The following is a 17,580-nucleotide window of genomic DNA, read 5'->3' as shown; positions in this document are numbered from 1 at the left end:
CAAAAGGGAAAGTTCTTGGAAAGCAAAACATCTTGCTTCTTGCCAAACAAGAGAACACAGGACCACTTTGATTAGCACCAAAAGGATTTTAAATGAACAGTTCCAGGGAGCTTCTTTCAAATCATAAAATGTCAATTTTACATAAAAGTGTGTTTACAAATAGTTTCTGCTTTACACTCAGCTCTGCTCATTACTGACCAGAAGTTATATACATACAAACTAGCTCAGCAGCTTCAACCACTTGCAAGGAGACTGTAGAATTTATTTCAGAAATAAAAATAGGATTTCCTGGTTCCTAGAAATTCTCTTCAGCCTGCCAGATTCAGTCCCCTGTGCGCTCCTGCAGCCTTAGGAGAACACTAAGCCTTTGGGGAGAAGGGGTACTGTGGGTGCCACCAATCCAGGAGCCTGACGCTGTGCACAGGGTCCAGAACCACCTGCACCCCCTGCTCCAGGCGTGGCTTCTTCCCATTGCGCACAGGTGTGTCCTGGAACACCAGGCGCACGCGGTGGTGCCGCATGTCCGTGCTCACCGAGATGGAGAACTGCAAGAGAGGAGACCAGAGCTGCTTCAGACGGTCACAGTGACCAAGAAAGCCCTCAACACAACACAGTCTTTATAAATTCTTCTGAATTGTACAAGTCTAAGGTGTTTCACACAGTCACACTCAGGCTACAGCACTGGAACCAAACTGTCTCTCTCTGGCTGGCAGCCCCAAATAATCATGCAGGAAGTTGTAAAGGTTGTAAGAGGGCTGTAAAACATTGGAACCGCCTGGGGCAGTGGTGGAGTCACCATCCCTTGCAGTGTTCAGAAGGCGTGCAAATGTGGCACTTGGGACATAAATTACAGGTGAACATGGCAGTGCTGGGACTGGATGATCTTAAAGGTCTTTTCCAATCTAAGTAATTTTATGAGTCTTATTCTAAGTGAACCTGGAGGCAAGTGGCTGTGAGAAGTCTGGAATTCACTGCCCAACTTCTTAGTGAGGCCAGACTGAACCTCTCCTGAGCACTGGCTACTTCTGATACCCTGACTCTCAAGCATAGCCCCTGTGCTGCCCCTTGCTCACCACAGAGCTGCCCAAGTACTGCTTATCTGTTGCTGTCTGAGCCCAGTCTGGGGGAGCTTGTTACAAAGCTGCTCTTCCTCCCAGTCAGGGAGCAAACACACATTCGAAGAGTTTGCTCATGTCGGATTTTCCTCTCAGAATTAATTGCCATAAGGAGATATTTTCCAAAGAGATGCAGACTTCCACTTGTGTTGCTCCCTGTCTCCTGTACCTGCTACAGTTCTGGTAACTGACCCGCCCCCAGACACTGCACCACCACAGCTCCTGGCAGATTCTCTACATCCTCTCCATTTACTGCAACAAACAGGGAAGAGACGACAGAAATGGAGAAGTTGAACTGAGATCCTGAGCATTTCCTCTCTTCATTAACCGTAAGAATCCCAGAACTGGTTTGCTGATAGAACAGTGGGATTTACACAGCCACAAAGAGGCACTGGGTGGGATTCTTGTGGTTGTCCTGTGCAGGGCCAGGAGTTGCCTCAATGATCCCTGTGGGTCCCTTCCAACCCAGGAGATTCCATGATTCCAGGTGCCCTCCTCACATCCTTACAGGAACCACACCTGCAAAGCCTGGCAGCTTTCCCCCACTCACCAAGGTGAAGGTCATGCCCATGACAATTGGCACGAAGATGAAGTTGAAGGTGGTGATCTGCAGCAGGCAGCAATCCTGATCCGGGTTTGTGTGCACTTCCTCGTACTGGATTGGGGGCTGGAGACCTTTGCAACACTTGCTCTTAAATCTGGGGGACTTGAAAGAAAGAGAGGCTAATTTAGCAAAGCAGGAACCCCTGTTGGGTTTGGCTGCTCCTCCCCAGTGTCACCTGGCAGGGTCTCTCCTCCTCCCCAGGTGTCTGGGCAAAGTGTCACATAAACAACAGAACTCATCACTACAGATGGGCAATTTGCAGGACCATTTCTTTAGAAGGGAAAGCTGCACAATTCCCAAGGTTGCCTGAAATTACTGGCTTTCTCCCAAGACCCACTACTGGAGGCTTTCCCTGGCTGTGCTGGCCATGCTGACCATCTTCACTTCTCTGAGAAATCTTGGCAATGGCAAAACAAGAAGTTCGAGATTTTGGTCAACATTTTGACCACTGCAGTCAAGACAGTCTGGGTTTTGGTAGCAATCAGTAGTGATGATCCAAAGGTGAGATTAGTTGGGATAACAAATTATCCACATCTTACAGCAGAGAAAGGATACCAAAGGAGGAAATAAAAATGTGGGATTCTAAATATCTTGGTAACACAGACTAAAAACTGAGTGTAATCCAGAACGTGCTTTAGTTTAGCATGGGAATCAGTTTGCATTTATTGTCTGAATGCAAAAAGTGTTTCTGACTTCCCTTCTACCCCCCAGAAAAATAATTTCTGCTTCAAACGAAAGTCACAGCTGATCTGGTTCTTCTTTCATACCTGCTTTTTGAACTTGAAGTTGAATTCCCACATTGCGTCTTGTCTGTTCCCTACAATCTTTTTGCACCAGAAAAGCAGACACTGAGATAGGAAAAGAAACACAAAATTATGGAACCCTTAGAAGCACCACTTTAAATAAGTTTTAACAGATCATAAAGGCTTTCAATTGCAAACACAATTACACTGGAGAAATTAGGAGCCATTTATTCTAATTATGTTCAAAGAACCCTCTCAGCAGTGTAGATCTCCCAGTTTCAAGTTGGCCAACTCCTCATGCAACTGGCAAATACAACACGTAGCCGCTGATGTGCCAAACAGAAAAATCCTGTTGTGCCATTTGTCCCTTTTCTAGGGCAGGGATGAGTGGTGCAGATTCACCCATTCCCTCTACCCACCAGCAACTCCCATTAAGCTGGGCTCCAAACCAGGTTAAAGCAAGGAACAACAGAGAACAGAATAAGGATCAAGAAAGAAAGGATTCAGAGGGAAATGGAAAGACCAGTACATGAGCTATGAGGTGATGGATGAGGCAGTTCCTAAGCCACTGTGGTGTCAAATGGAGACCATGACGTTGCCATCAGCAGCACTATCATCATTCAGCGTCCTGAATTCACAGTCTGACCAACCTTCTGTCTCTTTTCAAAAGAAAATGAGAGACCAGCCTCAAACAGACTGAGAGGTCACCAGCATGGCCCTCCCACGCAGACATACACCGGGACTGCTCCAATTTCACTTGCTTATCACTGTGTGGGCCACAGGCTCCAGCCCAACAGCTCATTCTAGAGCACGAGGCTCAGCAAAACTCCTGTAGGAGGGAAATCCCTGCCTACCAGTCAGTACAAGCAAGCAGCCTTCAACAGCCAAGGAAAGAACCTGGCAAGTCAGTCCAGTCATCCCTCAAAGCATTTCCACACCACAGATGCCAGCCCACCACAGCTGGTCTTGTCTTTCACCAGTGTCAGCAGGAAAAGGAGGAATAATGTGGGTAAAGAGAACTCCCTGTGATCCAAAAACAGTCTCTCCTGAAGAGAGAAGGCCTGACTGGGTTGCAGGGCAAAGCACATTCAACTTCACTCCAGGATCAAGTGATCCCAACAAAACAAAGCCAGAGCCAGCCTCCACCACAGGGGCTTTGAAAAAGAGGATACAAGACCCTCTACTTCAACTCTGAGTCATGTCCATAAACAAGAGTCCTTAAAGCACCTTTATCTCCACAATCTTCATGAGGTGAACAACAAAGCCCTATGGAGTCAAGCTCAGAAACATGCATGGAGTAATCTCCACCTGGAGGAAGTAGCCCTCAGGATTTTTCCAATAAAAAAATTCTCCAGATCTTTTTAAACTCAGGTGAGCAGTGGATGCTGCTGAATTTAACTCCACCAGCAGTGGCATTTGTAGTTCACCTGCAGAGATAGCCTGGTCTAGCAACCTGTTTGGTCATGGCAAGTAGTGAAGCACAAAAGGTCAGTACCTCCTAAGGGGCAGAGGATGTCGTCCTCGGGTCAGCCGTCCTGCCCTTCAGACGCGCCGTGCGGCTGCCGCTCCGCCCAAAATAATGGGGTGTCTTTAAAGGGCAAACACCTCTGCTGACACCATAACGGTTCCAGTGTCCCACACAAGCTAGGCTAGGGAAAGAAAAAAGGAAATTAAAGAGGAAAAGCTAGGTTGGATCACACCCAGGGCTGGGCTCTCCTCTAGCCACATGCAGTTTAGATAGGCGCTGCCGTTAGTGTCAGCAACCCACAAAGGTACAACCAAAGCCCAGGAAAGCCAAAACATGGGGAGGCAGTGCCAGGTCCTCCTCTAAACCCTCTGTGCCGAGGAATTTCTGTGCACAGTCACACAGGTGGGGTTCAGAGTCCTGCAGTGCAGTAGTACAACAAGACCAGACTCAGGGTGGCTCTTTCATGCTGCAAGGGGTTAGGTCAAACTTTTAATGCTCTGACAAAGCCTCATCCCCATTTAATTTCCTTTTTTAAAAGCTGAAAAATGAAAGACTTAAAGGATCCTCCTCCAACTGTTAGTACAGGAGAAGCACTAGCAGTGGGCACCAAAGCCGTTATGATGTCACCAGGAATCCTCCCGAAATGCCGACCCTGCCAGCACCGCCGCAGGGCTCTGGCTCCTACAGCCATGAGCAGGGGGACCTTGGGCTCAGGACTACAGTTAAGCTGGAATTTCCTCAAAATGTGTTGCTTCTTCAGTTGGTAAGAAGATCCCCAGCCTGAGGATTTAGGAAGAGAACGAGGAGCTCTGGATGCAGAGATAAGACTGCACGCAGAGCCATGTGCTTTTCCCTGTGCTGCAGCACCACCTCCTGTGTGCTGCTGGATGCTCCCCAGCCTGTGACAGGCTATGACAGGAAGAGGAAGGAAGAAAGGGGGAATGTCATATACAGAGAGATGAGGTTCCTCTATTTTGAAGAAAAAAGAAAGTACAACTCCTGAACCAAACCCACTTCAGTTTGGCTCCAAAAAACCTCATTCATCAGGTTTTTGACCTTGGATTTGGAGGGTGGAGAATTCACATTGTTGCTTAAGCTGCTCACAGAGTATCGGCCAGTTGCAGGTTAAAACCAAACGAGACACAGAGGCATTTCAGAGTTAATGGTCAACAGGAAAGAGGAATGATATGCAAGTGCTCCAAGCTGGGATAGCACAGAGAACTGCCTGCCCACACCACAGACAAACCCTTCACAGCCCAACAGAAGTACATCCCAGTCCTTAAGCAGACACTGGCTCCGCACATTTGCCATGCTCACCCCCTCACCACCTCCCCCTCACCCAGACACCAGACCACGGATGACCTGCAGGAAAGCAGGGTGACACAACTCCTGACATCAGTGACACTCCTGAGCTCTCCAGAGGCCTGTTACAGAGAGATGTACTCTGGCAGACAGTGTCAGAATAAAGTAGAAGATAGAAAAGATATAAAAGCTGATCCTATGACCTATCCTAAGGCCTCATTCAGAGGAGGAGAGAGCCAACACCCAGTGAAACCAGGGCCCTTTTGCTGGTTACAAAGGTGTTGTGCAGGACTTAGGTAGAAGTTACTCCAAAGAGTAACTCTACAGATACAAGCAAACAGCACACTTTTACAAGTCCCATTGGGAATACCTGGTTAGTGACCATCCCACACCTCAGCTTCACTACATCACATGTTATTCTTCTAGAACGAAAAAAACAAACCCAACAGAACAGCAACACCTCAGACAAATCCCAGTTTCTGAGTGATGCCACTTACTCTGGAATTTTTTAAAGTGCTGGGAGTACTGTCTGGGATGGCGGGGTTCCTGGAGAGGCGGGCAGCAAAGGGCTCGTACATGTGGAACAGGGAGCGGATGACACAGGCGCGCAGGCAGTGCAGCTTCTCCATGGATTCTGGGCGCAGGCGCAGGGGCAGGTACGTGTCCAGGCTGTAGTGCCTGGAAAACCAACAGGAACGGAGTCAGCTCCAGGGCACAGCCAGACAGCAAGGGACAGATTCATGTCGGGGGAAAACCCAACCTCTGACTGACCAAAGGACCCTGGTCAGCCCTGAGGGCTGCAAGGGGCTTGTGCTGCTGACATGGCAGCCTCAAAGGCCTGACCTGCTTCAGGCAGGCTTCCAGCACGCACATCCTGCTACAATTCCCAGTAATTCCTAGTTTGCCCAGAGACCAGCCTGTAGCTGTAGGCTGCACAATGGGCTGCAGGTTGCTGCAGGTTCCCAGGGACTCCCAGCTGAGCTGACTGCAGCTGTCAGCACTGCCTGAGCAGCCTGAATGCCTGCGCTTGAGAGCCATTCCTTGATCACATCCCTGAGGAGCCTTTGCTAGGGAAGGTCACGCTAAAAACCAGGGGCGAGGATGACAATGGCTGCTCTCTGCTCTGTGTCCCTTCTGCTTGTCCCTCTGGGGCAATATGTGGAACTGTGTAAAGAAAATGTTCTGTCCTGAAGGAATATCTCAGTGACACGCACCAGGTCAGAAGGATTTGTATCAAGTGTTGACTCTGCCCTCCTTGCTTTCACTTACTCCTGCCAGTGTACAGCTCCAAAATGCTCCAATTACAGGGAGGTGGCCATCATCAGAGCTCAACGCAGGGCAAGTTGTCAATCAGTGATGTTTGTCTTTCAGCAAGGTAACAGCACTGACCATGCCATAAGTACTTGGAGAGGTTGGCACACACAAGTGTTGGACCATGCCAAGCAGAAAAGGACACAATGCTCTGCAATTTTATAGGGAACATACAGGAATACACCACAAAGATCCATTTCCAGAACCAATGCAGACGTGATACTAGAATCACTGAATGGTTTGGTTTGGAAGGGACCTTAAGGCTCATCTCATTCCAACCCCTGCCATGTGCACAGACACCTCCCGCTATCCCAGACTGCTCCAAGCCCCGTCCAACCTGGCCTTGGACACTTCCAGGGATGGGGCAGCCCTAGCTTCTCTGGGCAACCTGTGCCAGGACTTCACTACCTTCACAGCCAACCTCATCCAATCTAAACCTGCCCTCTGTCAGTTTAAAACCTTTGCCCCTTGTCCTGTGACCACCTACCCATATAAGAAGTCCCTCTGTCTCCCTTTTATAAGCCCCTTTAAGGTACTGGAAGGCCACAGGGAGGTCTTCCCCAAACCTTCTCTTCTCCAGGCTAAACAACCCCATCTCTCCTAGTTTGTCTTTGTGAGAGAAGAATATTCCACAACCCCTTGCTGACGGAGGCCCACATCACCACATCAATGTGCAAACACAAGGACCGGGCCTACAGGGAATTACTGCCTTATTTCCAGCTCTGCAGAGAACTGCTCACTACTGAAACCTCCTACAACCAGTTTGAAAACCCTCTAGAGTCTCACCTTCTGTAGAGCCTGGTCCAAAAGGCAGCAGTGCAAGTGACAGTCCAGGCTTTCTTGCAGATCAGAGAGAACCGGACTATGTCCTCAGGGCGTATGTATGAAGCCAGGAGCAGCCAGATATCGATAGGATATTCCTCTCCTCCTCCCCCTTCAGTGTCTTCTAAAGGCAATGAGGGTGTGTTAGTGCAGGACATCACACCTGCACCAAGTCCCACCTCACGACATGTGCTGCTCTCCTGGCAGCACTGATGGGCAGCTGAATTACACACACAGAGTCAACCCAAGCCCCAGTTTGCACAATCTCAGTGTCCCTGCTCCCCATTCCCATCAGTGTCCACAAAGCCACAACACCCCGCCCTGGTTGGTGTTGATGGACACCTGCCACTGTTATCCCTGCTGCACAAGTGGGCAAAGTGGCAGATTCACAAAGGAATTCAGGCTGAAAGGGCTCTCTGGAGGTTTCTAATCCAGCAGCCCAGCTCACAGCAGGCAGAATTAGGTAATTTTTTTCAGCATCTTGTCCAAGGGAGTTCTGTGTCCAAGGATGGAAACCACAAAGCCTTTCTGGACCCCATTTCAATGCCTGATCCTTTCACAGCTGACATATGACACTTGAGAAATAAAAATTGGATGGCAATAAAGAGGCAACTTTATGTAAAGAGGGCTAAGCTCCTGCATTTTTAATCAAAAGTGCACATTTAACAGGTCACTAAAATTGCTTCATACTGGAAGTCCCTGAGCATTGACACTGCCAGGCTTGTCAATTCTTTGTTCCAGTGATCACAATATTTTTGTAGGAGCTCTGTCAGGGAGGGAAAGCAATTCTGTTCTGCAACTGGCAATCAGCTGCTTTTCTTAAATCTCTCATTTCATTAAAGCTTCTTGGATGGGAACTTTTAATGCAAGTCAGATGGAGAGAATGGCATGTTCTTCCTGTCAGAGGTGTCAGAACTGCTCAGCAAGAACTGAGGGCACAAGACACTCCTTTCATTCCTGCAGTGTTTTGTAGTTTACACTACATTTTTTCACAGACACTGCTCCAACTTTAGGAGTAAAAAATACTTTTAAAGACTATCAATAGGTGAACAAAAACTAGAGCATTTGGAAGGTTAAGAAAAGAGAAGGAAAACACAACTTGTGCATAGTGCTAACAGGAAAAGCTGCTGTGAGGTCTGTGGCATAGAAGAGGTGTTTGGGAACTTGAGGGTGCCAGATTTAATGCTGAGACAGCAGGTGAATAAAAAGGGCTGTTCTTCACCCTTATGTGATAATTGCCAAAGAAAGCTCTGGATATAATCACTTCCCCAGAGCTCTTCAGATTTATGGCCGGCACACCCACAGCGGGCTGCTACACCCTCTCTGCTGGGTCAGCTCTGGCTCAAGAAGCCATAAATTCCCCACTGCTGAATTCAGAGGGCAGACAGAAACATCACTGTTCTATCACCAATTTTTGCCCCCTAAACATATAGCAGAAATAAGACAAGGCTGTGGTAGAACAGAAAATTGTCTTTCCAGACTTGCAACTCCAGTCACTCAGATATTATTTTGCCTGGATTCTGAAGGATGCCTTCATAAAAGAGGTTAAACTCTTTTAACTCCCTTCCCAGAGGAGTGTTGTGCACCTTCAGTCTGTGGTGGATGATCACGTGCTACATAAATTGGTATTAAGTTCAAGAAAACTGGTTAAAATTTGTTTCCCAACCTGAAAAAACCTATTACTAGAAACTTCTGCAGGGTTCCACAGTGCAAGCAGAGCCGTTTGCTGCTTATATTGCATTGCCAATGGATTCCTATGGAGTTGCACAAAATGTAAATGCTGAAGGATACATCTCCCTGGAATTAAGGTATTATGATGCCACTAGGATCAAATGCGCTTCCTTGCTGGGAAAAGAGCCCTCTAAACCCATTTGTAACAAACCACAGCCTTGGAAACACCCTGAAAACAGAGCTTGTCTTTTGCCAGCATCAGGGACAGCAGCACTTCAATGCCAAAGCAAACCTGCTGCCACCACCCCGCGTTCAGTGAAGCAACATGGCCAGTGGCAAAATTTCACAATTCTCTGGAATAGCAGTGCTTGTTTTCTAAGGTTCAGGAATATTTGCTAAAAGCAAGGAGCTCTCAGGCTTTGATTTTATGCCCCAGGCTCTGCCTTCGTGCAAATACAGCTTCTGTGACCAAGTGCCTGCAGATTTACAAGTGACTGAGCCCTTGGCATTTCTTTGTGCACACACGAGTTCCAAAATGCCCCAAGAGCTCTGTGACCATCCTGTAAATCCCCAGCACGAGCATCCCCCATGCAGGACATGCAGCAGGGGCCCACAGAGCCCCAGGAGAGCAGGTGACCACACCTTTGTGCCTTTTGCTCTTCTTTTTCCTCGAGGCAGCCCTCCCACTGATGCTCTCCTTGGTATCCATCTCATCGCTGCTGTCACAGGACTCTCCCTGTGAGAGAATTTCCTCAGCAGGGACACAAGAAGCTTCCAAACCACACAGGGATTTCACTGCAATGACAAACGACACAGTAAGTACAACAGCAGAGAGGAAAAGGTGATCCTAATTCAGGAGATGCTTCAGTGGAACCACTGCCTTAAAGCTTCCTGGCGAGTGACACAAGCAAGTAAATCCTGAGCTCAAGGATTACCTTGTCAGGGAGAGATTAGCAGGGGTGAGTGAATTGGAAACGTAATTATTCAGCTGCTTGTTTTGAAAAATGAACAATGAGGATGATTACCAGCACATTATGCAGATCCCACTGGTTTAGCTGAAGCTATTTACAACTCTAAATAAAACAACAGGCTCTTTTTCTAAGGGGTAACTGGTTTCCCTGCACAGCAGAGCTGCCTTGCATGGAGCCTGGAGCCAGCACCTGCCCTGGAATTGTTTTCTGAGCACAGAGAAGACTCACTCCCTTCCCAGCAGGACAAACATCCTGTGGCACACGACACAATCCATCAGGGATGGAACTCAAGTGTCAAGCACACAGGAGGTCCACTTACCCTGGAGTTTAGTGAAGGGAAAGTCTCTGGCCTAGTGGGGAAAACAGCAAGTCAGCTGGAGTTTGGGGTTGGCTTTTTTCTGCCTCTGGGGACATGTTTAGACATATCCCTGTTTGGAAATACTATTTTTAAAACTTGACCTGTAAACTGAGGGCTCGTTAGGGTAGAAAAATCCACATGTGACTCAGTGGATTGACAATGACAGCCTTGGTTAAAGAAAGGTGTGGTCCTACATTACAGCTGTGTGACGCACTGTCAGAGAGTCCAGCACTGTCACAGCAGCACAAAGGCTTTGCAAACAGGCTGTGAAATTCATTCAAGAGCTGAATTTCAACCCAGCCTGCTAGGTTGAAGAACAGAACATGACCATGAAGTCAGAGGAGGCTTACAGTGCTCCAGCTCTTCTACCCAGCACAAACTGAAGCCCAGGAAGGTTTTATACATTCCAGTTCCAGTCACTGCAGTCACCAGAGCTACTGAAGAGCAAAATGTGCTGCTTGAATCACAGCAACAGAGTAGCAGAAAAACAAATAATGACAACAAAATAAGAAACTGAACATAAATAAACTCAGGTGAAATATATTCTCATTTCTAACCATCAAACAAGGTTTTAAAATGAAAAGGCAGCAGATGGAAAGACAGTCTTCAGACAGAGCTTGATTGTACCCAGTGACTAGAGACCCCTCAGTGCTTTGCTAAACCAGTTCTACCTTGCTTTCCATGGTTTGTTCTGTAAACTGGATGCTTTCCTGGCACCTGGATGCATTCATGGCAGTGCTTTCCCCCACTGCCAAATCATACTGCCCTCTGCACGTGACCTTTAATAGGCAAAAAGATAGTGAAATAGGAGGTAACACAAATGGCAGTGAGTTATGACATCAAACACAGCCAAGTAAGAGAGGACAAAACTGACAGAGACTCAGACAGGAGTTTACAAGAAGAGCCTGCCCCACTGTGCAAAGGAAAAATCAGCCTCTGAGTCAACAACAGAAGTCCACTGAACAGTGAATGGCTGCACTGCAATCACACAGATGCACCCCCTCTTCACCTTACTGTTGTAATCCTTTCACCCTGGGGGTTAGAATGGGGAGGAAAAAAACTCATGAAAATTCCCCCTGGCCCTGGCTCCCCTGCCGGTGAAGCTCCCATGGGAAGCTCCCTGTGGGAAGTTTCCTGCCTGCTGCAGTCACACCCAGCACTCGGAGCCAAGCTCCAAGAGGGCAGTGAGGTCAAAGGCCAGAGCTGGGGCAGAGGCTCCTGTCCCCACATGTGGCATGTGGCACATGGCACCCCACACTGCACAGATAAGGCTGGGCCAGATAATGCTGCAGCATGCTCATGGCTGTACCAGATAAGGTCAGAGTACAGCCCTGGGGCTGGGGAGGAGAGATCCTGAGGATTCCCATATCCAGAAAGGGAAACCCCTGAGACGGCACTGCAAAGACCTGGGAAGGGGGTGGGCAGGGAACTGCTGTGACCTGGAGTCACCAGGATGAGGTGGAGGTGAGCCAGAAACACAGCAGGAAAGGGGATAAACTGGATAAAGCAGGTGATGCGGGGGCAGAGAGCATGGAACTCCAGCAGTTTGCCAGCACGATGCTGAAGCAGGACTTTGCCTCAAGGAGACAGAACACAGAAGGGAGAGCAGGAGCAGGAATAGGAGGAGGGAAGCCCCAAACAAAGGTGGCAACAAATGAGGGAGGTGCTCTGATCTTAAAAGGTTGAGAAAGAGCAGCTGAAGAAGATGTTGCCAGGCACCACTGTCCCGACAGGCACTCATGCCAAGACCATATTTTCTCCAACCATGTAAGATTTCAGCAGCAAACCAAGAGTTCCTCTTTATGAAGAGTTCAGTCATCACTGTCAACACAACATCCACCTCCAACACATGTGACCAGCTACATTTAAAATAAAGGCCTAAACATAAACATTTCTCAAGCAAGTGGTGAGTGTTAGTTCAGCAAGCTCCCAGATGAGGAGGAAGTAGATAAGAAAATATTGCAATACCTTTCCAGGAAACACCTTGTTTACAGAATTCAGCAAAAAAACAGCAACACCCTCCCAAGACCTCCTTGCAGCACATGTCTGACAGAACCACCACAATTTTATTCCTGCTGCAAAGAGCTTTACCTGCTAATAAAGTTATCTACAGTTTTATATGAGGTAATAAAGTAATAAAGATTTTTATCATGTTATTTTCTGCTTCAGCAGGAGATGACAACCAGGCCTTTCTATTTCAGGCACTAACAAAGACTCAGCAATTCTTACTGAACTTGCAGCAGGCTTTCTGCAAAACCTCCTGTCTAAGCCCTTAACATCCAATTCTGCAGAGCAGCATGGGCTCGTTTTCAGCAGTAAAGAACACACATTTTCTCAGGTTAAGGAAGAATGATTTCCCACATCGTGCTGAGGGCAGCAAAATGTGGAGGCAGCATGGTGAAGGCAGGGGCCCCAGGACAGACTTACCTTCCTGCTGCACTGCGTTGGCCACAGCTTTCTTCACCCGTCCAGACTTCACGACAGCTGGGTCTGAGTTGGCATAATCTGCCACCGTCACTGCAGAGAGGGGGAAATAGGGGTCAGAGGGATTAGGGATTATGGGGGAAAGGACAGAAGGGCTAAGAGCCACCATGCCTGAAGCAAACAGTCCCCAGAGGAGCACAGGCTCAAGGACGAAATGCACAAGCAGGACAACGAACCTCAGCTGAGAAATGCAGGCCAGGAGCTCTCAGCAAGTCTCTACCCCAGACCATCGGTCTACCAGGCTCAGGGCATCCACCCCGCTGCCCAGCCCAGTACAATTCTCCCTCCCCCACCACCTCAGCCAACGCTAATCCCATTCCCCCTCACACAGCCCAACTCGAGCCTGGCTGATCCTCTGGTCCCAGGCTCCTCCTCCAAAGGCAAAGAGGTCTCATTCCCACACATCCGTCCAGATTCCTGCTGGGGGATCCCCCCAGGACGCAGTTCTCTGCCTGCACAAACCCTAGAGAGCCCAGCTCATTCCTGGTGAGACTGAACCGACCTCCTTCCCCTCATCCCCCTCACCCAGGCCAGGCCCTGGCCCTTCAACCACCTCCTCCCTCAGGCCCTAATACAGGGCCCCTCCGCCTGCTCCAGTAGGGCCGAGCTCGGCCCGGGTCCCCTCAGGCCCGGATTCCCTGAGGCCCAACTCCACTCAGACCTCTATCCCTTTATCAGGCCCCGCTCCCCTCATCAGCCTCGGTCCCCCTCAGCCGCGGCCCAGGCCCGGCCCCGGTGCCCCGGCACAGCCCGGCCCGGCTCTCACCCCGCTCAGAGCACACGTCATCGGCGCGGAACTTGAGGCGTTTGCGGGCGCCCCTGCGGGGCATGGCGGCGGCGGCGGGGCGGCCGCGCGGGGCCATGTCCGGCCGGGCCCCGCGGGGACAGCGGGGACAGCGCCACAGCGCCCGCCCCGCCCGCGTCGCGTCACCGCCGCGACACCGCGCGCCGCTCTGACGTCACCTGGGCGGGGGCTGGGCTGTGACAGAACCCCCCAGTAATGAGTGAGTTTCCCCCGCAGCGCTCGCAGTGACGAGGGTCCCTGAGGGGATTCCCCCCAGCAATGAGGGTCTGTGAAGCAACTGCCGCCTCCCAGTAATGAGGGGCCCTGAGGGGATCCCCCCAGTCCTCCCAGTACTGAGGGTTCCTGAGGGGTTTCTTCCTTCCCCCACGGACTTCTCAGTAACGAGAGCACTTCAGGAGATTACACCCTTCCCCAATCTTCCCAGTAACGGGGACCCCTGAAGAGATTCCACCCCCAGTAATGACGATCTGTGAAGTTATTGCCCCCTCCCGGTAATGGCACTGTTTGAGGGATTGCCCCCTCCCAGTTCTCCCGTTAACGGGAGCCCTGAGGGGCTTCCCCCCTGCCCCAGTCCTCCCAGTGATGGGCATCCCGAGGGGATTGCCCCCAGTACTGAGGGTCTTTGAGGTAACTCCCCCTCCCAATACCCAGGGTGCTTGAGGGGGTCCTCCCCACACACCAGTCCTCCCAGGACTGAGGGTCACTGAGGTAAACAGCTGCCCGTCCTCCCAGTCTCAAAGGTCTCTAGGGGTGCTGACTCCCCAGTGCTCCCAGCATCAAGGGCCTCTGAGTAAGTGTGTCCGCTGTTGTCCCAGGAACAAGGACCTCTGAGGGAATTGCTCCCCAGTCCTCCCAGTAACAAGGGCCCCTGAGGTAACTGTGCCCCCCCCTTTGCCCTCCAGTTCTGCCAGTAATTAGGGCCAGTAATTATTTGCCCCTCCCAGTCATCCCAGTAAGGAGGGGCTCTGAGGGGATTCCTCCCATCCTCCCAGTACTGAGGGCCTCTGAGGCAATTGCCCCAGTAAAAAGAGTCCTGGGTGATTGTGGCCCTCCCCAGTGCTCCCAGTAAGGAGGAACTCTGAGATAATCGCCCTGACTGACCCACCCCCTGTTGGAAACAATCGACGTTTTAAATAATAATTCTAGTTAACGGTTTTTAATTAACTTTTAAATTAGTTATTTTAATTAATTATAACCTATATATAAATTATAAATTGTGTGTTATTCTTAAGTTACTCTTTGCCAGCATTTAACAAAGTTGACATGAGCCACTTTTGTAGGAACACAGCTTGGGAAAAGTACTGAAACTTGAAGTTTTGATAAACTAAATCTGATACACTTCAATGGACAAAGCCTTTCAGAGAAAGATGTATTGTTGAGGTTGGACATCTGGAATGTAGAATTTATGGACCACAAGGACATTTTGCAGAAACTGTAAGATAAAGAACAGGCAAAGAAAGATTCCATCTATGTGTTGAAAGTCCCTACTTTCCCAAGGTACTAAAAAGACTAAAAGGATGGACTATTTAACGTAAGAAGTGAGAAGTCAATAACCAATAGAGGATAGGATAGTAATTAATGAAAAAGTATTATGTAATTTAGAGCAAATGAACTCTTTTTTTTTAACCTGAAAATGTATAAACAGGTGAAAAAGTTTTGTATTTGTGTCTGTGTGGAGGCTGGAACTTTGCTGGCCACACACACACTGGCCAAGGATAAAGTAATGCCACTGACACTAAAAAGATAGTGTTGGAGGAGCTCATCCTGTTGATTTCATAGGATTTGGACCACTCCCAGGAGACACTCACTGAGCAGTGCCCGAGCGCAGCCCACACCATGGACTCCCAGTGCCACCCACACCTACATGGTACAAGCAGTGAGGGGTGGCCACCAGCTGTAAACTGTATTTGCTATTTTTTAGGGCTGAAATGGGTATTCAGAACTTGCCAAAGGAGTGGTGCAACCCCATGGTGGAGGAATTATTTCAGGGGATCTGCAAAGGGCAAATGGGAGTGGCAGCCCAGGGTCTGATGGTGATTTTGGGGCCCATGTCCCCCCGAGTGCTTGTCCCCTGCTCACACGGGGATTTGGGCACCACCAGGAGCAGACAGAAAGTCCTGCCCAGGCCTGGGGTGGCCACACTGCGAGGCTGGTGGAATCCTGCTCCCCTCCTTTGGGATTTACACAGTGACCAAAAAGCCCAGCCATGTCTGGCTCTCTGTCAATGGCTCCAAACACTGCTGCATTCCCATCTGTGCCCTGTTCCTACAAAACCTCAGGAGAGAATTGGGATCACAGTGAGACGCTTTCTCAGCTGTGGTGACAGCTCTTGGACTTCCTCAGAGCAGGATAAAGCATGGAATATGGAGAAATCCAACAAATCCACGAAATCCATGTTCCTTCTGCTTCTCAGGCATGGCCAGGAGCTGACATGTCCATAACCTCCCTTCCTGACCCTATTTCTCTCAGTGTTTCTTAATTACACAAGGAGCATTTTATCAGCAAGGAACACATTTGATTGAGGAAACTGCTGATCATCCCAGGCAGGAAAAGCCATTCCTTGACAGAAACACTATTCCTAATCCATCTGTTCTTAAGGCAATGGATACCAATTAATGTGGATGGCAGTCAATAAACCAGATCCTGGCACTGCTGGCTGCACCCACCTCTTTACTTGAAAATGTTTTCCTTGGATTATCCTATTCATCATCATTATTTGAGAACTGTATCACAGTATTATTTTTAAAAAGTAAAGCTTGTCTTGGCTTAGAAAACTCTGGCACATGGAAAACAGATGAAATGTTCTTGGGATTGAAGGCAGTTGTTCCTGACTCTGGCTGGCGGGTGGATCCAGCACACTCCCTGCTCCAGTGGGTTGGAGGCATTTATGTGAGACCTCCCTGAGGTCCTCCACCAAAAATCCTGAGGGTGAGCTTGATGTCCTTCCTGGAGAGAGGAAGGTGCTGCTCTGTGAGGATGCCACTGATTCCAGCTGTTTCCAGTGAGGTCACAGGGAGGAGCTCCCCGTTGGTGGGCTGGGTGAGGGCTGCTGAGGGATCCCAGTGGCTGTGCCGGGGGGAGGGGGCAGCCTTCTGTGCTTCCAGGGCCCCTAAATTTTTTGTTAAGGATGCCCCTGTGCAGGGCAGGGTGATGGAGCAGGTTGGGCTTTTGGCTGCTCCTGCTGCAATTCATGGACATCCTCTGTGCCAAATTTCATTTAGGATGCCAGAGACTATCCCTGAAGGAAGCCCAGGATGATGGTCCAGTCTCACACATCCTGAAATTAGGAGGGGTGACACATCTTGTCACTTCAGGGCTCAGAGCTGAGCCTTGCAGGGTGAAGAGGGGGCTGTGGCAGAGTGTATGGGTCACTGCCTGGTCCCATTGCTGCTCCCCATATGATGAGGGGAGGACATGGGGCACCCCACAGTCCAGGGCTGCTCCTGCCTCCCTCCCTCCGGAGCTGGACAAGTCCCTTCGGGAGTCCTGCCCCCATGGGGGCTTTTAAAGCCTGAGGTTCCTGGCCCCCAGGAGAGTTCTCTGCCTATTCCAGGGGGATTCCTGTCCTCCCCCCAGGGGGGAACCGGCCCCCCCCCCCGAGAGTTTCTTGCTTCTACAATGGGATTTCTGCCCCACCTCACAGTTTTCTGTCCTCCGAGGGCGACTCCTGCCCCCCAGGGAGGTTCCTACCCTTCAGGAGAGATCCCCCGGGGGGATTCCTGTCCCTCCTCAGTCTTTTACCCCACAAAGAGGGGTTCATCCCCTTTCCAGGGGAAACCTGCCCCTACAGAGGTTCCCGTCCCTGGGAAGAACCTCGGCCCGAGGTCGCACCCTGACCCCCGCACCCCTGGCCCCCCGACCACCCCCTCTAGGGGCGTGTCCGATCGGGGGCGTGACAGGGGGCGTGACCAGGCGTGGTCGGTGAC

General features: G+C 49.9%; 1 protein-coding gene across 2 annotated transcripts; it reads right to left on the bottom strand.

Annotated features, from left to right (window-relative positions):
* Positions 1-66: 66 nt before the first annotated feature.
* On the bottom strand, positions 67-13,782 carry TMEM183A (transmembrane protein 183A). 2 transcript variants are annotated; one of them, XM_085083031.1, is made up of 8 exons: positions 13,616-13,782; positions 12,793-12,882; positions 9,679-9,831; positions 7,330-7,486; positions 5,730-5,910; positions 2,487-2,567; positions 1,666-1,821; positions 67-545 (listed from the first exon to the last, which is right to left on the bottom strand). In XM_085083031.1, exons 1-8 carry the CDS (start codon positions 13,710-13,712, stop codon positions 360-362), a joined length of 1,101 nt encoding a protein of 366 aa, XP_084939157.1. In that variant the 5' UTR covers positions 13,713-13,782; the 3' UTR covers positions 67-359. The 2 variants fall into 2 exon arrangements, with proteins under 2 accessions (XP_084939157.1, XP_084939156.1); XM_085083030.1 differs by having other exon boundaries at positions 7,330-7,489; positions 13,616-13,781.
* Positions 13,783-17,580: the final 3,798 nt, after the last annotated feature.

This window comes from Lichenostomus cassidix, chromosome 26 (genome assembly GCF_008360975.1).
Source record: "Lichenostomus cassidix isolate B80296 chromosome 26, HeHo_3.0, whole genome shotgun sequence".
NCBI lineage: Eukaryota > Metazoa > Chordata > Aves > Passeriformes > Meliphagidae > Lichenostomus > Lichenostomus cassidix.
This window is presented reverse-complemented; position numbering and strand designations above follow the sequence as displayed.

Coding starts and splice junctions, on each gene's coding strand:
- TMEM183A (XM_085083030.1), bottom strand. CDS start 13,712: ATGGCCCCGCGCGGCCGCCCCGCCGCCGCCGCCATGCCCCGCAGGGGC. Junction 12,883..13,615: donor TGACGTGTGCTCTGAGCGGG/GTGAGAGCCGGG, acceptor CCCTCTCTGCAG/TGACGGTGGCAGATTATGCC. Junction 2,568..5,729: donor GCACTTTAAAAAATTCCAGA/GTAAGTGGCATC, acceptor TTCCTATCTCAG/TGTCTGCTTTTCTGGTGCAA.